The sequence below is a fragment of the Rattus norvegicus genome, chromosome 17 (assembly GCF_021556685.1).
Source record: "Rattus norvegicus strain SHRSP/BbbUtx chromosome 17, alternate assembly SHRSP_T2T, whole genome shotgun sequence".
Taxonomy (NCBI): domain Eukaryota; kingdom Metazoa; phylum Chordata; class Mammalia; order Rodentia; family Muridae; genus Rattus; species Rattus norvegicus.
This window is the reverse complement of record NC_141550.1, coordinates 74,093,809-74,115,000: the sequence shown is the minus strand read 5'-3', so window position 1 is coordinate 74,115,000 and position 21,192 is coordinate 74,093,809. Positions and strand designations below refer to the sequence as shown.

Genomic DNA, 21,192 nt, shown 5'->3' with positions numbered 1-21,192 from the left:
TATATTACCCTTCTTGCCATATTGAAGGTTGGCCTTGGTCCAATATAATTGATGGTGATTTCATCATCTGCCTATGTGCTGCAGGATACAGCTGTTTCCTTCTGCTTTCTCTTCCTCTTCTTCTGTCTCAGAGAAAGTTCTTTACTTTGTTGACCTCATGCTGGGCAGCGCTGCCCCCATCAAGATACATCCTCTCTACTTTCAACTTTCTTCTTGCTCTGTGGTTTCCTCCTGATGCTAAGACATCCTATGTTAAGCCTTCTATTTCTACCTTGAAAACTGCATGTATTAATCTCTTTTGCCTCTCTGGGTATTTTTCTCTTTTTCTGGCAATTATTTCTGTTCTATTCATTTTTTTTGACATGATCTCAGGAGGCCAGGCTGACTACACATTTGATATATACTTCAGAATGATTTTGTTCTTCATCCTCCTGCCTCTACCTCCCGGGTGCTAGGGCAGGATTAGAACTATGCATCACTGTACTAATGTTATGCTCTAGTGGGAATTTAACCTAGGACTTTCTGTATGATAGGAAAGCAAGCACTCTACCAACTAAGATCCCTTCCCAGGCTTCCTGAAGGCGTCCCAGGCTATTTCCTGAATATAGAGTTCATACGTGATAGACATTCTTCCTTCATTGATTCTTTGATTTTTTCCTCATCTTCCCTTTTATTAAAAATAGATTTTTTTTCTCCCATATGGCTCCTCCTCCCTCTACTCCTCTCCACCATCCCTCCTATCCAGATCTCTCTGTCTTTCACTAGAAAACAAATAGGCTTCTGTGGGATAACAGTAAAACAAAATAAAATAAAAAGATGAAACAAAAACCAACACATCAGAATTGGACAAAATGAACAAACAGAAGGAAAAGAGCCCAAGAGAAGGCTCATGACCCACGTATTCGCACACTCAGGAATCCCACAAAAACATTAAACTGAAAGCCATAATATACATGTAAGGAACCTATAGAGTAAAGAGGAAGAGTTTAAGAGGAAGAAGCCTGACACGACATTATGAGACAAGGAACTTCCAAAGATGCCATTGAGTCCTTTTCCTTTGGCAGCTAGTACTGGGCTTGCAGCCTACCCCTAAGAGTAGTTGGGTTCCCCAGTAAGACTCTTGGTGAAAACTAGATTTTCATTTGCAAATGGTTATCAGTCAGAGATGGCTTCTGGGTTAGGGATGGGGTCATGTGTCTTTTGTTCTTAAACCCTAAAAGTTTGGCTTATATCTTGATCAATCTGCTACATGGCTTTCTTTGAGTCATTGAACCTTCTGAACAAGTTCCTGGTTTTTCAACCTTCAACTTCAACTTGACATTTGTCAATGCTAAAGAGTCTTTTTCTCTTTCTTTCTTCGTTCTTTCTTTTCCTCCTCCTCCTTCTCCTCCTCCTCCTCCTCTTCTTCCTCCTCCTCCTCCTCCTCCTCCTCCTCCTCCTCCTCCTCCTCCTCCTCCTCTTTCTTTATGTGTAGATAGCCAATGTTTTCTCTTACATTGCCAGCTTTCTCACTGTGGTTTCCTTAGTAAAACTTATTTTCACACTTATTTTCCTAGATCTCTCAACCATCCAGGGCTACTGTGCCCTACCACACTGCCACTTACAATTGGCTCATCCTATGTTCTTCAGTGCCTCCCTGTCTTAGCTGTAGACACTCAGTGGTTAGGATTCTCCTGAGTTCTATAAAAATGCTCAGTACAGAAATTTCCTCATAGATGCTCAGAAATCATCAGTGTTTGATTAACTGCAAACAATCAATTAAAGAAAAGATTCAATTAAATAGAAGATCTAGACCTGGTTGTACAAAAGAAGTGGCCAAATAAATCACTTCAGAAGTAAACACAGCCAAAGCCAACAGAATTAAAGAAAATCTGTGTCCTTATATAAATATTCCCTTAGGATGACTGAAAAGGTGAGAAACTAAAGGCAAGCAGTGGATGGAGCAAGGAAAAATTAATGTCTAGAATATACTAGTGTTTTTCTATAATCTAATGTATATAAGGTTATATACATAGATACATAAAAGATATGGGTATAGACTTAGACACTAGAGGTGTATATGTGGGCTCTTTTTTTTTTTTTTCTCTTTTTTTCGGAGCTGGGGACCGAACCCAGGGCCTTGTGCTTGCTAGGCAAGCGCTCTACCACTGAGCTAAATCCCCAACCCCTATGTGGGCTCTTGATATACATTTTTATTCCACAGATTGCATGTATTTTATAATTTTGTTCATTTTCATTGCATTGCATCTGAACTAAAGCAAAAATGTCTGGTTTTGTTAAGAATTGGCACATAGGGGTCACAATTTACAGATATATCTGCGTAGTTACCCACACACTGAGGAAGAAAAGGATTAACTTGATGACAGTCTCTCACTCACACTCACCAAGCTTAGTGTATTCCCACCACAGCTCCAAATAAAGTAATCTGATGAATGTATCCTGAAAGTGGGGGCATCATGGCCCATCCGAGGAATTAGATAAGTATTGGGACTTCCCTGCACCTAGAAGCTTGAGATTTCTTTAGAATAGATCCGGAATGGCCGCAAGGAAGATGGGAGTCCTAAACTGCATTGTAAAACTCAGATGGGTTCCTAGAAAAAGGCTTCTACCTATACAAAATCACCGCTATTGACCAACTACCATGTTCCCAGCCAGCCGCTCTTGACAATGGCAAAATGTGGTTCCTTGGCAGAGACACCCACCTCCGGTGCGTGATTAGCCCTCTCACTGCGGAGCCATAATAGATGCAATTTAGTTCCAAATTGTTAATTCTTTCTGCGTGTGAAATATGATACGCGCTAATTCTAAATTTCCATTTGTGTAGATAAAAAGAAACAGCAAATGATCCAACAGACTCCAGCCTGTTACAAATAATGATTCTAAGCATTATAATCATTAAATTTATTATCCTTGCTTCAGTGTTAGCTCATAGTTTCCATTGTTTCTTTGCTGTGTACCGTGTTAATGCCTCTCCATTTGCTGAAGTGTTCCCTGCACTACTTATTTTGTGATCCTTGTGAGTCTTGAGTGTCAGCCTTGGCGTCGTAGGTATTCTCAGGATGCTATCAACTTAGGTTCCTTCAAGCCTTTGGGAAAATGTCATCTGAGCATAAGAGACTATGGGGAATGACTATCCCCAGGCCCAAGACTGATGGAATACTTTTAAATTTGACAGTTTGATATAGATGACACAGGATTACCTAGACATCTCTAAAACCTAACTTTGAACTATTAATGTCTAGCACTTTCTACAGCAGAGGCTCAAAACTACATCTCAAAACTGTAGTCATCAGGAACTCGAACATTAAACTTCTCCCCAAAGTTCTTAGCCATCACGCAAAGGGCTAGGCATCTCCGTTCGATCTTTGGTTCCCCATGTAAACAACACTCTACGCAAGCATCCCCACATCAGACGTCTAACCTTTTCTTGCCACTGTCAGTCACATTGCTTTATGAGATTACAGACTTGAAATGTCAGAATTCTGGGTTTAAATTCTCAGTCTCAGAGAAGTCAACAAGGGGACGATGCAATCCTTTAGCAGTAACTCCTATGGTGATTCTATAATGTCAAATTAAGAGCAGAAGCCTAGTGTTGGTCTCATCTTCACAAGCCTGTGAAAGGTTAGTGTGCACACTCTATTAGCATTTACCACTTCTATCTCTCCCTCAAGTCGCTGTCCTCACCACCCAGCTGTGACCGTCACAGGGTTTCACTGAATCTCCTGCTCTCTCACTCTCTCTCTCCAGACACAAAGGACATGAGTGAATTTGAGAACGAAGGATTCTTTGCGCTGCATCACCGCCGAGGCGCCATCAAACAAGCCAAAGTCCACCACGTCAAGTGTCACGAGTTCACAGCCACCTTTTTCCCTCAACCCACGTTCTGCTCTGTCTGCCATGAATTTGTCTGGTACAGTCTCTCATTATTTTCCTCCCAAGCTTCGAGCTATGCATTTCATCACTGCTAAGGACTGTGTGTTCCACTAAGAGGGCGTGAGAAGGGCTGAGTACTGCAGAACGGTAGTCAGTGAGCTCACCAGCAAGGAGAAGGCTTCAAAACGCTGATTCATCACACAAGATTTTTATAATATGGCTTCTGAAGAGGGACCTATTCCAGAAAGAGTCTTCCATTAGTTAGCTTTCCTTGACTATGACAAAACACGCGGGACTGTCAACCTTAAAGGAGAAAAGGTTTATTCGGTCTAATAACTCCAAAAAAAGGTTGCCTATCCCTTTTATACGATAAATGCCTATAACATTGAGGCATGACAGAGCTGCTTAAGGTATCTTAAGGTACCCAGGAAGCAAGAGAGGAGAGGAAGCACCAGATTCCCAGCATTTTCTGCAAGGGCACACTCCCAGTGACCTCACTTCCTTTTTCCAGGTCCCACCTCCTTATGGTTCAAATATCACCACTGACTGGTTCCAAAACATTATTAGCACATGGTTCTGGGGCATTTCAGAGCCAAACTATAAGGTGGCCCAGTGGAGTTTTTGACCAAATGACAGGCTGCTGGTATACAAAGGAAGGAACAGATGAGGGTGTGTTGCTATTGTAAGCAAAGCTGTATAATTTTATAGTCAACACCTTCCTCACCCAGTAGCCCAACTGCTGCGTTGCTGCAGTTCGCACCAGTTGGCAGTGCTCTCCCGCTGTAACAAATGGCTGAAATAAAGCTCTCGGGCGTCTTAGCCTCGGAGATGAGTGTAACCACATAGCAAAAGTTACGGTAGAGTAGGAGTGAAATGATGCTTGCTTCTGCTCTTAACATCTGTGCTGGTGAAGAGACGCTAGTCCCTCAGGCCCCTGCCGAATCTTTAATGCACAAGTTCCCACTTCAAGGGGTATCCGCAAGCCAACCGATTAGTGCAAGCTTTCATTAACTGGTTTCCCTCTAATCACCCAACGTCCTTTGCTTCCTCTGTTCGTAATCAGCAGGGCTGCTCAGGGATGCATCTTTGTGTTGAGTTTTATGGACAGCTGATATCTTCATGGTCTCAGAGTGAGGAAATCAGACACTTTACAGATGAGTGTGCTCACTGGTGTAGAAAGCTAGAATCAGCGGGGTGACGCCCTTTTGAACAAGGCAGCGACTTTTTTCAGAGAGGGACATGGAAATTTACTGCTAGGAACCTGTGATACATTTTGGTCCGGTGTCATTAAGCACACACAGGTTTGCTTGAAAACGCAAAGATGACAAGGAAAATAATCTCACTTAATTGATCGTAAAAATTTAAGTAAAGCAACGAAAAGGTAAAACACGTTCTTGGCAAGTGACTATCTGCAATCCCATTTAGCTCTAGAATGTTTCTGTTGCTAATGTCTGTGTGGACATGCAATTGAATCCAGCATTGCTTTGTTACAGGGGGCTGAACAAGCAGGGCTACCAGTGCCGACGTAAGTACAGAACGTTTCGGTTGTATCCCCGGTGTTCTTTGAATCGATTTGTTCCTTGACCACCAGAACTTATAAATGACACGAAGTTCCTTTTCAGAATGTAATGCAGCGATTCACAAGAAGTGCATCGATAAAGTGATAGCCAAGTGCACAGGATCGGCGATCAATAGTCGAGAGACCATGGTATTGGCGAGTTTAAATTCCATTTACTTACTATCTGTCTACCTTTCTCGGCAAATCGCATTGTCAGACTCACTCTTAACCTCAATAGTTACTAAAACCCCTGGTGAAAATACGCCTGTGCAGAAAGTGTGCTGAATGGACACTCATCTTAAAGGGTAATAGTTTATCTCCTGGGTTATCTTTATTTCTTTCGAGTTCAAGGGGACATTATCATCAGGGTTCTCTCATTCACCTAAACCTGGACTAGTCCCATCTCATAGACATAAAATAGACTCCTGCATGTAATTTTAACCTTTCAAGTGGCCACGGTAAGGAAGAAACAAATGGGGTGCGGTGCCATAGGCTTGACGTTCAGGACACTGTTCAAGGCCCATTTGAGCTACAAAGTGAGTATAAGGCCAGCCTGGGGACCTCAGTGAGATTGTTTCTAGAAGTGAAAAGTATAAAGCAGGCTAGCAATATGGCTTAGCGGTAGTGTGTTTGGAGAGTAGGTGAGAGGCCCTGGCTTCAATCACTAGTACCACAAGAATAAGTAAAGTTATAAAAAGGAGAAACAAGTAAAGTTCATTTTAGCCATGCATATAGTTGAACCAAGGCTATTACCATTTCAATATATAATCAATATAAAGATATTTTACACTAGTTATCCTTACCAGGTCTTCAAGTCCCACTGTGTAATTTATACATGCACCTCAATTCTACCCCACCACCCTTCAGATGTACACGAACCCTGTGTGGTTGCTTCGTTCTCATCAGACCAAGTCAACAACTATCTTACCGTGAGTCCGTTGGGACTCCTCTCAACATTCAAATGTTCCTAGATCTTGACCTGATGTTCGTATTGGTCTTGTGCAAAACCAAATGAGTGTTTCCTTAGCTCCCATAGCTGTATCTCACTCTTGACAAGATCACTCATCTGTCAAAACTGATGCCTCAGGCATCAGCTGTGGGCCCCCTACCCCTTGTCGCATGCCTTGACACATGCAAATGGCACCTGTGCCTCACAAGGGGACAGCCACAGGCTTCTTCAGTTACCTCAGGAAGTTGGTAGGCAGTACGCTGGGTAAAGGACTCACTGCTCAAGTTTTAATTACAATCACTGTGACTCACATGTGATGATGTGAAGTTTGAGACCTGAGGCTACATGAACCTTCTGTCTGTCTTTCAGTTCCACAAGGAGAGATTCAAGATCGACATGCCACACAGATTCAAAGTCTACAACTACAAGAGTCCAACCTTCTGTGAGCACTGTGGTACCCTGCTATGGGGGCTGGCGAGGCAAGGTCTCAAGTGTGATGGTGAGTGTGTGGCCCCCAAGGTTGCCTGTGCATCATGGAAGGAAAAAGCAAGGCTCTAGAGTTACCTGTGTCCCCATCTTTATGTGACAGTGAAGAGGATTACCACCTCACTGAGACAGTCCACTTATTATTCTTCTAACCCACCCAATCCCCATCTTCACATATGAGGAAAGTGTACATCCGTTCAGATTCAAGGTTAAAGCTCAATATCTTAGGCTCAAGGTCAAAGTTCAACAAATCAAAGTCAAAGTTCAATAGCTGAAGGTCAAGGTCGAAGATCCTGACCCCATATTTCAATGTTAGACCTCTGTCCTGAGCAAAAGACAGTATTCCTCTTTTGACTGCTCCTTCTGCCAAGGACTCTTTAAACTCAGACTGAATGTGCTATTTCCATAGATTCTGGGCTATCCCACCTTAATTCTATCAGGTTGAGCTGTGTGGAGCTCATCTTAGTACCAGTTAGTAGGATTATTTCTGTCATCCCATCAAAGAGCAAGCATACATATCCATTTGGCTAGTGGATGGTTCTAGTGAGAGGAACTCTTGGACTTCAGCTGCAGAGTGTACCTCTAAACTGTGGCCGTGATCTCCAAGTGCCCAGAAGGGACTGTGTCCAGGACTATAAGTCATATGCCCCTTCCTCTGGTGGTTGGTTCATTTCAGAGCTAAGCTATAATTAGTCTCTATCATTTTATTTTTATTGTATTTATATACAAGTCACCATCCCCTGATAATGGAGGGACTCACATCTATACTGAAAAGAGAAACAAGGCATTCTTGTTCTAAAACTCTTAAGTTTAAAAACTGAAATGCTATAACTAGGAAGTCATGAGGGCGAAAATGTCTCAAAGCACACTGCCTTCCAGGTAAGAAGGAAGGGGAAGGGAGACCTCGATGGTTCACAAGACCCTTTCTTAGCACAACAAAGACCTTTCTGATGGTGAGCCATTCAATATGTCAACCTTTCCTTCTGCTTTGCAGCATTACTTGTTTTCTCTTCTCTTCTAAGAACTGGAGACAGCCTCCTAATAGTGAAAGGCCATCCTCCTCTTCTGTCTCCCCTTCCTTAGCTCAGGGGTGTCCATGTACCTAGTAGGCCCCAAGAATGGCATTTTAGTGGACGTGGAAAGAGCAGAGTTTACAGATTGTTACCATGATAGTCACTGGCAGTCAGAATAACCTTAAGAACCCCTTTATGGGGCTAGAGAGATGGCTCAGGGGTTAAGAACACGGACAGCTCTTTCAGAGGTCCTGAATGCAATTCCCAGCAACCACATGTTGGCTCACAATCAGCCTTAATGGGATCCAATGCCCTCTTCTGGTGTGTCTGAAGACAGTGACAGCACATTCATATGGATAAAATCTTAAACACACACACACACACACACACACACACACACACACACACCAAGATAGATAGATAGATAGATAGATAGATAGATAGATAGATAGATAGATAGATAGATAGATAGATAGATAGATAGATAGATAGATATAGATACATAGATGGAAAGAGAATCCCTTTATGGATCCCAAAGTCCTACCTGTGTCCCATTCTCCATATATCTGTTTGTAAAGAAAATGTTGACATAAAGGTTATGGGAAAATATCATTAATTCTTAGGTGACAATAATGTCCCAATCCAACTGTATAAGCAGAAAGGCAAATGGCAAAACTCTCACTGGTTGCTATTCCTGTGACCATCTCAGACTTCATCTCCTGGGAGCCTTGGTGGCCACTTGCCAAGGCAGAGTTGATCTCATCAGCACAAATGCAAAGCTTAGAACTTCCCTGAAGATTCCTTGGCATTATTTCACACTTTGCTTTGCCTTTCTAACATTCTCTCCTTACCATTCCATCCCTTCCCCCTCTTTCCTCCCCTTCCCCTCCTTTCTTTTATCCCCTCTCCTTCCCCTTTTTCCTTCCCTCCCTCCCCCTCCCCAACAACCATCCATTTTAATTTTTTGTAGTCCCAAGTATCCCTGTTTTCTTCACCAGGCTTCCTCTTCCCTACTTGACTCTCCTCGCCCCTCCCTCTAGTTATTGTTTCCCCTCTCTCTTCTCCTCAGCTGTACCTCACCTCCTCACCAGTTATCTTCTTGTGTAACCTGTGTCCAGCCTCTACACTGTCTTCTTTCTCTCCCCACAATAACTCCCATGAAAATAGTCATCAGAAGGGACTATTTGCGCTCACAGAGGTCAAGTTTCCACCTGATAGGTTAGTAACAAAGACTCGTGGTGTTACATTGGGAATAAAAGCTTTTCTTCCTGACTGGGCATCAGAGTCGAGCTTAGACCTAGCTATAATTTTAAGGAGCAAAGTAAAATAAAAACCCCAATGTACCTAATTCTCAGTCGGTGTCTTACTTACATGCCTATACTCCCAGCACTTGGGAAGCTGAGACCTGAGAAGGACCCATTCAAAGCCAGCCTAGGCTACATAGTAAGACTCTGTCTCAAGAACATCAGCAAGAACGACAACAAAATAGAAGCCTTAAAACCTACTAAACGAATCCAACGTAGTTATACCAACAATGCAGAGATTTTAGCCCCACCATTAAAGATTTTAAATGTACCTAAAGGATTTTACTTTAAGAGAATTTTTAGAGCAAATGAAACTTATTTATATAGATGATATTTTATTTGTTCTTATGATGAACTGTCTAGAAAAATGTGAACTACTTAAAAGATAAAGGATGTCACCATTTTACCTTGATATTTTAACATTCTGTTTTATCTTGAATTTGTGTGTGTGTCAGTGTGTGTGTGTGTGTGTATGTGCATGTGTGTGTGCATGTGTGTGTGCATGTGTGTATGTGTGCGCGCGCGTGTGTGTGTGTGTGTGTGTGTGTGTGTGTGTGTGCGCATGTGTGTGCGCCTGTGCATGTGAGTCCAAGTGTTCACAGGGGTTAGATGAGGGTATTGGGGCCCCTGGAGCTGGAGTCACAGGAAGTTGTGAGTCTATGACATAGGTGCTGGAAACCAAAATGGAATCCTTTACAAGAGCAGCAAGTGCTCTAAACTGCTACGCCACCTTCTAACCCCATCCAGATGTTATAATATATGACTGCAATAAATCATAATAGTGAAAGAGAGGTTGTACTCGGTGAACTGCCGCCACTGTGGGAAGCTTTTGTGCATGAGTGGCTAATACTCGGTAAAGATCAAATTTCGGGTCTTAACTGCCTCTCTTAGGACAACGCTTAAGTATTTCGGTAGACGCCAAGTAGTGCCCTAGGTTAGAGTTCTATCTGCTGAAGCCTGGAACTTCATGCAAATTTTCCTGTTGATTGCAATAGTGACTTTTCAAAAGGAAAATTTTCTGAAAACTAAGAACATGATGTAATAGTGTTCTTTCCATAGACTCATGAGGACACACATCCCTCTACAGAGGAACAGGGGATCCCAGGGTCACAGGAAGGGGAATTTAGTCCCTTGTGTTGCTATCAGGGCTCATGAATCTGGATGCTTGTAGGGTTTAAGAGTTGGAAGCTTAGGTAGACAGCATTACCTCAGGGAGAGAGACTGAGAGAGAAGGAGGTAGACTGGTGCTCTCATATTGACCACATCTCTTTTGCTGTAAAAAAAAAAAAATCTAAAAATCCCAGCTTCCAAGACCTACAGAGATGAGGGTGCTGTGCTGTCTTTAACTATGGCTTAGATGTAAAGTTGATGCATTAACTCATATGGAAGAAATCCCATTTTCTTTATGGCCTTGACATTATGTGAATGTCACATAAGCACAATTCCAATAACTGTAGTGGTCCTCCGCCCTTCCTGTAATTGGTAATATTTGGAGGTACGTGTGTTTAGGCATGATCTCCGTCCAGCTGTCAGGTTGATGATGGTATCACTCTCTAAATCCCCAAGGATGACGTCTGTGGCTTTCTTCTTATGGCTTATGTGGGAGGTTGTGTGTAGGAGCACTACCATAACTTCTCAGTGCCCTGCAGTTCATCAAAGAGCTTCCTTCACTCCTGGGCCTCCAACTGTTTGATTTTCCCTTCCAAAGTTCCATGCAGTCTCTCAGTTCTGTCCACAAGAGTCCCGGCCATCCTGGATGCCACCACCCCCGCCCCCAGCCAGGGCTCAGACCTATGTGCTCATTCCATGCCCCCATCATAACCAGCCAGGAAGTTTAACAATACCTCTTCCTAAAGTGAGCCCATGGTCTCTGGGCCTCGTTCCTCCCAGATGGTGTTTCCTCTGTTAACATACAAACACCATCTTATCGATAGCCATTTCCCTTCTTCAGGCTTAAGCCAGAGTTTAAGCTTTGTCTCAGAGTGGGGGCGCACCCTCTTATGTCCTCGAATTTTCTAACCCTGTTGGTAGAACCACGATTTGCTTGGCAATTCAGGCCATCTCAGACACCATGCCAAACACAGACTTTCTTCCCCAGAAGTGAGACTGTGATGCTCGCACTGTAGCTGGTGTGGTTTTGTAGACTGTGGTGCTCACGCTGTAGCTGCTGTTGTTTTGTAGTGCCCACAGCTTCTTTCCCTGCTCCTCATGAGCTGCTTTCTTTGTTTCAGCATGTGGCATGAACGTCCACCACCGATGCCAGACAAAGGTTGCCAACCTCTGTGGTATAAACCAGAAGCTAATGGCTGAAGCGCTAGCAATGATTGAAAGCACTCAACAGGTAAAGACATTGAGCTGACGAGATTGTCCTTCTGAACACTCACCTCAATGTTTTCTTCTTCACCCCCATATTGCCACCTTCGAGATGCTTAACTCTCAATTCATGCATCTGCATGACCGTTTGTAATATCTTAAACTCTCTTAAAGAGTGAGCCAGTACAGAAAAGGCAGATTCATTCAGATTATTGAGGATTTACTGCTACCTTTCAATCTGTATTTTAGGGATCTCTAAGAAGCTGGAGGAAAGAGATCTATTTACTAGAATTACCTCCAGAAAGGTCACAGGACCCTGAGTCTAGTCTGGGCTACCTTTGTCTATTCATTTATTTCTTGTCATTGGTTGAATTCCTATCTCCTGAGAACCAATTCTCACTGAGATACAGCATTACCTTCTACGTAAGCTATATTTCCGTTCACCTTCTTTTCTGTCCTTTCTTGCTATTGAATTAGCTACTTACATAGAAGATTCCGGCTAGTACCGTTGAAGTGTGGAAAAGGAGTTGAGTGCCTGCTGCTGCTGCATTAAATGCAGTCGATGCTTGCAAGGCCCTGGAATCCTAGGCATACCGAAAACAGGAAAGCATTGGCTATCCGGCACATTTAAAACTCTTCACTGACTTTTGTCCTCAGAGACAGCACAGTGTGCTTTCTGCGGGCGGGAAATGGTGCCAACTGTGTGTGGTTGGGTTGTCTGACCCTGTTTATGATCTAGGCTCGCACCTTAAGAGATTCAGAACACATCTTCCGAGAAGGACCAATTGAAATCAGTTTCCCGAGCTCCATCAAAAGTGAAACCAGGCCACCATGCGTACCAACACCTGGGAAAAAAGGTAGCTATCACTGTGGTTGACCATCAATGTCAGTCACTTGGCATGAGCCACTTGACCCTGTGTTCTCTGGATTTGAGTTCTTCCTGTACCTAGTCTGATAGGTTTCTTTTTCTCTATTTAAAGGGTACAAGTCCAATCACCAACCTCAAGGGCCCTATTATTTTTTAATTGAAAATAGATCCATTTCTTATACAATATATCCTGACTACAATTTTCCCCTCCTCCGACTCCTCTTTTTAAGAGTAAAACTAAAATATGCCTAACTAGAATTTTTTTTTTGTGAGGGCATTGCTGGTGGTAAAGTTCTAGAATGTCATTTCCTGGTCACATTGGGTGGTTTCACAGACGTCAGCCAACTGTAAAGCAAGGCAAGGAGGCGTCACCGGGGGCATCGTCGTTGTTGCTCTGAGAATCTCCTGTGATGTTTCAAGACAGGAAGGAGGAAAAGAGTCAGGCCAAACTTTGTCATGTGTAGAGATTCACTCTGCCTTCTGTTTGAAAGTAGTTGAAGGGAAAAATGCAGCTACACGATTGGGGGAACTGAATCATTTCAGCAAACATTATAAAATGTGTTCTTTGGGCTTAAAGCATTCTAAGGACAGGTGTCTCAGTTGGTAAGCGCTTGTTTTACAAGCACAAGGGCCTGAGTTCAGTCCCCAAACCAATATTAGAGTAAAATAAAATAAAATAAAATAGCTGTTTGTGGCGCTATGAATCTATAATCCTGGTAGTATGGGGACAGAGGTAAGTAGGTCTCTGAGTCTGATGGCCAACCAGCCTTGCCTAATTGGCATGTTCTATAGCAGTGAAGAACCCTGTCTCAAAACCAAGGTAGATAGTGCTTGAAGAACGACAGCTGGGGCTGACCTCTGGCTTCCATATGCACACGCACACCCACACATACATGTATGTACGCCAATACATATGTGCACACCCTCACATACACATACAACCAAAGAAATAATACTAAATGATCATAGTTATAAGGTAAGGATCCTTAAAAACATTTTTTTAACTTCTTCTGGCATCACATAAGGACTGAATTGATATAATTTCCAAAGAGAGATTCAATTCCATCTCAGAGGGATTTCCAAGCATAAGGAAGATCGGCCTTGAGGGACGATCAGTGCAGAGAGCATCTTGCCTTGAAGACCACAAAACAGGGTGTGGTTCGGATCTTTAACCCCCTGTCCCATTCCGTGTTCTCAGAGCTCACGTTGTGCTCGGTGGAATTAATGTCACTGTGTCTGGGAGTTACAAACAGCAGTGATGTCTTTTCCCCAGATTTGTGAATATTCCTATTTCCCCAGGACCTGTTACTAAAAGTTCTTTCTGTCTTTCTATCTTTCTTTCTTTCTACCTACCTATCTATCTATCTATCTATCTATCTATCTATCTATCTATCTATCTACCTATCTATGTACCTATCTATGTACTTATCTATATCCTTCTTCCTCTCCGTTTTCTTCTCCCTTTCTCTCCTCTCTCATAGGCACAAATACAGAGCCTTCAGTTGACACAAGTCCAGCCTTTCTTCCTTCCTTCTTTCCTTCCTTCTTTCCTTCCTTCCTTCCTTTCCTACCTTCCTTCCTTAATTACTTCTTTCTTTCTATTTGTTTTGATTCTGGTTTTGGTTTGGGATTTTTCCAGGTTTTGTTGTTTTGTTTTTTGTTTTTTTTCAAGACAGGTTTCCTCCATGCATTCCTGGCTGTCCTGGAATTTGCTCAGTAGACTGGCCTCAAGCTCAGAAATTAGCCTACCTCTGCCTCCTCAGATCTGGGATTAAAGGTGTGCACCACCACTGCCACACTAACCCTGACCTTGGGTCCAGGGTTTCTTAAATTAAACCATTGCCCAGGCTACTAGCTAGCCATACAGACATAGCCCATACCCCAAATGCCAGAGGTGCAGACAGATGCAGAAGGGTTAAACTGAATTAGACAGAACCTCAGAATAAGAGACGGAAGAAAGAAGTCGGGTGGCCTAAGTGTCTACAGTGACCTTACCTGTTCATGGTTAACGCCTGATTTGCTGTTTTCAGAACCCCAGGGAATTTGCTGGGAGTCCCCTTTGGATGGGGCAGATAAAACGGCCCAGCCTCCTGAACCTGAAGTGAACTTGCAAAGGGCTTCTCTGCAACTGAAACTGAAGATCGATGACTTCATCCTGCACAAGATGCTGGGGAAAGGAAGTTTTGGCAAGGTACACTACCAAGTTCCTGAAGGTGGGCAGACAGGGCAAGAGAGCATCCCCTCCCCCCACACACAATGTGTTGTGATGTGACAGAGAGCATCCAGTGTTAAGTGGGGAGCTGAGGGACTCTGAGGTAATAACAGACTCTGTTTCCTATGGATCGTTAGCCCCAAATCCATTTGCTTCATGCCTACATAGTCACATGGCTAATGTGTTTGATGTCTGGGCACCAAAGAATCAGGGAAGCGCTCATTTCCTGTTCCTACTGATCATCTGGTTTTCTCAACATTTCTTCCCCAGACCTAGAGTATTGTTTTGCTTGTCATGTGCCGAGGGAGTGACCTCGGTAAGCTTTAAAAACCTATTCAGAAGCCCATCTCCAAATATGTTCACACTCTTAAAGTCCTAGGGGCCAAGATTTTATCTTGACATGTGAAGACCGGGAGGGAGAAGACCCAAGCTCAGACACCGACTGTAGTTTGAAGGCTTCAGGGATCATTCCAAGATTAAGAGCACTGGCTGCTCTTCCAGAGGACTGGAGTTCAATTCCCAACACCCACATGGCAGCTCACAACCATCTGTAGCCCCAATCCTAGAGAATCTGACAACTTCACACAGACATACAAGCAGGCAAAGCATCAGTACACATAAAAATAAAGACTGTGGTTTGAGGAAGTCTTAGAAAAAGTATCTTGAGGGTAGGTAAGTCCCCCTTCCCTACCTCTCTTACTACTCTCTGGGCAGGGGTGGAGGAAATAATATGTCTCTATGAGCCAAAGAGAGCAAGTACAGAATAAAAAGAAACAAGAGAGGAGAGAGAGGGGTGAAGAGAAAGATATTATCCTCAGGGCTCGGTTAGCTTAATTGGTGAAATGCTTGAGTTACAAACTGAAAGACCCAAGTTCTGTTCCCAGAGCCCACATAAAAAGGTCAGGTTTGGTGGCATTTGTTTGTAATCCAACCACTGGGAACACAGAGACAAGACGTTTCCTTGAGCTTGCTGGCTGGCCAGCCAAATTAGTTGGTTCCAAGGAAATGAGAGACCTCATCTCAAAAAGCCGGAAATAGATGGACAGCTCCTGAGGGACAGTTTGTAAGGCTGACCTCTAAGCTCCACACTCAGATTCTCCAGTGTGCGCGCATGCACGTGCGCGCGCACACACACACACACACACACACACACACACACACACACACCACTTCATATGCTCACAAAGAAACCAACTATTAGTAACAATCTGGAAAAAAAACTACCAAGTTAATGATTATAAAGGGGGTTGTTATAGAATGCAGGTCTTCTGGTATGTTAAACATTACAGGTATGTGATTTATTACTAGAGTTCCTGATGACTTTTATAGTGTTGGAACTCCTAGGAATAGTTTAGCCAAGGGCCACTACTCCGTGACTGAGGGAGTCCAAAGCCAGCTTACACTAAGCACCCGCTGGTCAGACTGCCAGCGGAGTCTACCCCATTTATTTGACAGTAAACGAACTCGAGTGGTCCCAAGTTTCCACCGTGGCTAAATAATACTGCGTTCTAATATGTTTGCCTCTGAACACTGAGGCCCTTTCTTTCCACACAACCTTCTCTGCCCTGCAAACTGTGACTGGCATCTGTGGGTTCTTTTCAGTTTCGCAGTAAGGCAAACCACAAGACTTCATTTTGTGTTGGTCGGAGTGGGCTGGCGATTTGACAGAAACAGTCTTTATTACAATTTAGCAGCAATTAATGGGCAACTATAGCCTGATATGAAAACTTGGAAGGACGTTATGTAGATGGCACTAAGTGCCTTCCTGCTTTTACTTTACAGCTGGCTTTAGGACGGTTTTACTGAAAGAAACAATTACCAACGGAGAACTTTCCTTAATGAAATGTTTACCTTCCTTTGTTCCCATGTGGATTTCTACACTTGAACGAGGTTAATAAGAATGATAGTAAACTAAACATACACGGAGTGTGTCCCTGGGGACATCCTGGGCTCTAGCTACCTCCTCACGCTGTGCCAAACGCATAGTGACTTTTCGCACTGAGACACCAGGCCCTGCACCCTGAGAAGGCAGAAACTAAGCTGACCTATTTCTCTTTCTCAGAATACCAAGAGTTCTCCAGAACTTACATTTCATCCCTCTTTTGGCTTTCTGTAGAAAACATGGCTTCTAACCAAAATGGTAGGCTGCTACTTTTTCCCTTTGACGCCAAGGCTGACAAATTACATATTTTCTGGAGATGTCTGAGTTCTCACCCAAGCTCTAGTCACTCCACCAAATCAGCTAACAGAGGCAAGTGCTTATGTCTGAGAAACAAAACAAAGAAACAGGGCTTCACAAAGCCCAGGCAGGCTTGAACCTCACTGCACAGTGGAAGAATGGCCTTGAACTCCTGATCTTTCTGCTTCCACCTCCCTGAAGTGTACCTGAGCTTCAGTATTGAGTATCGAGTATCTAATAGCCAAGCATTAGAACACAGCATTATTCAGCCACAATACGAGATTGCAGCCTGTTTTGTGCAGGGCTAAGAATCTAACCCAGGGCTTTCTGCATGCTCAAGCAAGCATGTTACCAACTGAGCTACAGTCCCTGCATCGCATGCAATCATTTTAAACCCAGACCCTTGCATATTCAGTCTGGCACCATTGACTAATGTTAAGTCTTCCTCTGCCTCCTAAGTATGAGGATTAAAGGTGTACCCTTGGTCTATGATGCACTGAAGATTAAGCCCAGGGCTTCCTGCATTCTAGACAAGCACCCTACCTACTGAGCCACACTACAGTCCCGAGATTTTTCATCATTAAGAATAAATTCCCAAATACACAACAGTTTTGTGAGAGCATGGGAAAGGAGTCTGATCTGAAACGCTCAGTAGCGTCTTAAACTGTTAGACGAAAACCGGAAGAGGCTTTTCCGTTCTCGCCCGTCGCCGATCTCTCCTAACCGGTCTCTGTCTCTCCTTTAATGAGTGGAAACCCATATTCTAAAACCAGGTTGCTGCCTTCCTTTCCTTTTAGGTCTTCCTGGCAGAGTTCAAGAGAACCAAACAGTTTTTCGCAATAAAAGCCTTAAAGAAAGATGTGGTGTTGATGGACGATGACGTCGAGTGCACGATGGTGGAGAAGAGAGTTCTGTCCTTGGCCTGGGAGCATCCGTTTCTTACACACATGTTCTGCACATTCCAGACCAAGGTATGCTTTCGTTACTCTCAACAGGTCCTAACCGGGTTGCTTTCCTCTGCCGGTTAGAGAATTAAAAGGTAGAGAAAGTCTGGAGCCCAACCAGCAGCAGCGGAGAAATTTTAAAAAAAAATTATTATTACTGGGGTGATAAAACCCAGGCGTGTGTCAGACAAGCAGAGAAAATGGCCCTCTGCAAAGCTGTGGTGGGACTAGAAAGCCAAAAACTCAGTGTTTTCTCAAGAGCTGGAGTATTTTAAGTCTAATGGGTCTTCCTTCTCTAAGTTTACGATTGGTCATTTTGTGGTTTAAACTGCTGTGTAAAACATGCAGCCTTGAACTCCGCCAGAGCCAGTCCACCAGCAGGGGTCCTGCAGGCTGGAGGAAAAGCCCCCATGAGGCCTTTGTTTTAAGCTTCCAGGCTTTTGTCTTGGGAAGAGGAAGAAGAGGTTAGCCATCTTGGAAGTTTGCCAACTTGATTACCTAAAGATGGCTCCTCTCCCCATCCAAAGGAGACTGACCCCCACCGCACACCTTCTGCTCACACACTCTTTCTTCCCTCTAGTGGCACGCACATGAAGAAAGGTAGGATATTGTCCCCACACTTTTCTCACCTCTCAGTCACCCGCCTTCCATAGTCCCATCTCAAAAAGTTCCAAGTCTTCTAAGCAGCAGGGAAACATGAGAGTGGTAAATGTTGTGTGCTGGGGTAGACCTAGCATTCAGGTCTGTTTGTATGACTGCTTTTATGTTGCCGTAAGAAGCAGGCTCCTGCACAGTTCCACTCTTGGCCTACTGTATTTGAGGCAGAAAGAAAAGGGGAACAGATAAAAATGCATGTTCGCCATTGTGGTCCTTAGAAGGACTATCAGAAAAAGTGGGTGTTAGTGTAAGGTTCATGGCTGGGAGAGCAGAAAGAAAAGCATAAGTCAGTGTAGACACGAAACATGGCCCCTACCTTGCGCTGAGTTTCTCCGAAGCTGTTCCTATTCGCAAGGAACTCTGTCCTTAGCCACCTTTTCTCTCACGAATGAAAAAAATTCAATCATTTTTTCTGACATATCGTTGTGGAAAATTTGGAAGATTCTCCAACATTTCTTTTTTTTTTTTTTTAAGATTTATTTATTTAATGTGTGTGAGTACAATGTCACTCTTCAGACACACCAGAAGAGGGCATCAGATCCCATTACAGATGGTTGTGAGCCACCATGTGGTTGCTGGGAATTACACTCAGGACCTCTGGAAGAGAAGTCAGTGCTATTAACCACTGAGCCATCTCTCCAGCCCTCTCCAACATTTCCAACCTTACCCCTGGATACACCCACAACCAATACTCTGAAGTCTATCATTCTAGCTTTTCCCTCATTCCCACGAGTTCCTTCAAATAGTAACCACTCACTGCACATCCCTACCAGTCTGTAACTTTCATTTTTAACATTTTGTTGTATTCATTTCCTCGAATATGTGGCTATTCCTCAACATGCCCGGGTTATTATGGCAAAGATTTACTGAGCATCTCCTGTGTCTGAAGCACTATGGAGCCTACTGGGACATAAAACACAGTTCCAGGGCCCAAAGTATTTCATGTTTTATAAGACAATGCTGATACCATTACCAGGAAAGTTGCACCTCCTCTTTTGGGTCCTTAGTCTCATTAATGAAAGAAATGAACTTGGAAAACAGCACAAGGACAATTTTAACAGACCTAGGAAGAAAAACAGCAAGGCAGGCCAGCTGTAAGTCATGGCAGTTGCCTATAGGAGAGAGATAGAGAAGAGGAGGAGGAGGGAGAAGAGGAGGAGGAGGAAGAGGAGGAGGAGGGAGAGGAGGAGGAGGAGGGAGAGGAGGAGGAGGAGGGAGAGGAGGAGGAGGAGGGAGAGGAGGAGGAGGAGGTGGAGGAGGAGGAGGTGCAGGAGGAGGAGGAGGAAGAGGAGGAGGAGGAGGAAGAGGAGGAGGAGGTGGTGGAGGAGGAGGAGGAGGAGGAGGAGGAGGAGGTGGTGGTGGAGGAGGAGGAGGAGGAGGAGGAGGAGAAAGGGGAGAAGAGGGGGAGGGGGGAGAAGGAGGAGGAGGCAGCAGCCATGTAGGAATAAGGATTAGTTTATTCTAGAATCAAATTTGAGTGACCATGGTTAAGGAAACAAGGAGCTACATTACACCAGGTTTGATGTTCCCAGTGTGGAAGCAAATTCATGAAGGTTTATAGTAACAAGATAAAGAAGGTCATAAGGTCATAAGCCAAGAGATTTTTAAAAATCACACTGGCAGAAACATCCGAGAGGAGGTTGCAGCAAGATAGGATGATCTCTCCTGTGGGTCTTAGAGGCGTTTGACAGCGTTCTCAGCCCTTCCATTGCTGGAGAACAGAGTTTTGTGAAGCTAATGCACCCCACGGGTTTATATCTATCTGTCGGGATGTTAGGTCTGATACAGATGTGGGTGAGCAATGAATGGTTCTTAGGAGGCTAATGACAGCCCCAAAGCAGTTTCAATTAGGATAATATCAGCAACATTGTAAACTCCATAGTCACTGAAGTTGTGTTATTTTGCTTATTAGTAATTTAGCAATGAGGGTCAGCAAGCAGACGCATGGCAGAAGGGGATTAGGGCCTCTGGGAATGGTGAGGGTTGCCCAGGAAAAGCACAATTAGGCTTTCGACCAGTGTCTGAGAGAATGTGAAAGGAAAGGGAAAAACAAATGTGTTTCTGAACTAGGACTCAGAGAGGAGAGCAGGCTCAGCACAACACAGCTAGGAGCTCTACAGGCTGCTGCATAGGAAGAGGCTTCTGACAGGATAGTGTCTTAGTCAGGGTTTCTATTCCCGCACAAACACCATGACCAAGAAGCAAGCTGGCGAGGAAAGGGTTTATTCAGCTTACACTTCCACATTGCTATTCATCACCAAAGGAAGTCAGGACTGGAACTCAAGCAGGGCAGGAAGCAGGAGCTGATGCAAAGGTCATGGAGGGGTGCTGCTTACTGGCTTGCTTCCCCTGGCTTGCTCAGCTTGCTTTCATGTAGACCCCAGGACCACCAGCCTAGAGATGGCACCACCCACAGTGGGCCGGGCTCTCCCCACTTGATCACTAATTGAGAAAAATGCCTTACAGCTGGATCTCATAAAGGCATTTCCTTAAGAGAGGCTCCTTTCTCTGTGATAACTCCAGATTGTGTCAAGTTGACACCCAAAACCAGCCAGTACAGATAGGAAGATAATTAGCCTTTCCTAATCCCTAACATTGGCTTTTTGGTGAATCAGATTTCTGCGATGGTGGAGCTCCTGGCCAGGTAGTTGACAACAGACCCTGCCTGATTAATTCTCAAAAAGAAAAACGCTATTACATGCTATTTTGAGTAGTTTAGGTCAGGTCTCCACCCTGGGCCAGAGGTAGAACCTAGATCCCATTCCTTTGTCCAGAAAGGAGTAGTTTTACCTTAATGAACCTGGACAAAGGCCACAAGCTCCACCTGTTCACATAG

The 21,192-nt window shown here is 43.9% G+C and overlaps 1 protein-coding gene and 1 long non-coding RNA gene across 12 annotated transcripts in view; one reads left to right on the top strand and one right to left on the bottom strand.

Moving 5' to 3' along the window:
- Window positions 1-21,192, top strand: part of Prkcq (protein kinase C, theta) — a 132,268-nt gene that overhangs the window by 67,940 nt on the left and 43,136 nt on the right. For 7 of the 10 annotated variants that reach the window (XR_015641010.1, XR_015641007.1, NM_001276721.1 and 4 more), the window contains 8 exon segments: window positions 3,748-3,910; window positions 5,367-5,398; window positions 5,496-5,581; window positions 6,750-6,879; window positions 11,415-11,524; window positions 12,236-12,353; window positions 14,395-14,555; window positions 17,553-17,726. Coding sequence is in view for 6 of the 10 variants with exons in the window: in NM_001276721.1 (NP_001263650.1) it covers window positions 3,748-3,910; window positions 5,367-5,398; window positions 5,496-5,581; window positions 6,750-6,879; window positions 11,415-11,524; window positions 12,236-12,353; window positions 14,395-14,555; window positions 17,553-17,726 (974 nt within the window). In the remaining 4 variants the exon portion in view is untranslated. 10 annotated transcript variants of the gene reach the window in all.
- On the bottom strand, window positions 2,878-8,679 carry LOC134482595 (uncharacterized). Of its 2 annotated transcripts, none has more exons than XR_015641824.1 (2): window positions 8,562-8,679; window positions 2,878-4,108 (listed from the first exon to the last, which is right to left on the bottom strand). It is a non-coding gene; the product is annotated as an uncharacterized LOC134482595 (long non-coding RNA). The 2 variants fall into 2 exon arrangements; XR_015641825.1 differs by having other exon boundaries at window positions 8,424-8,672.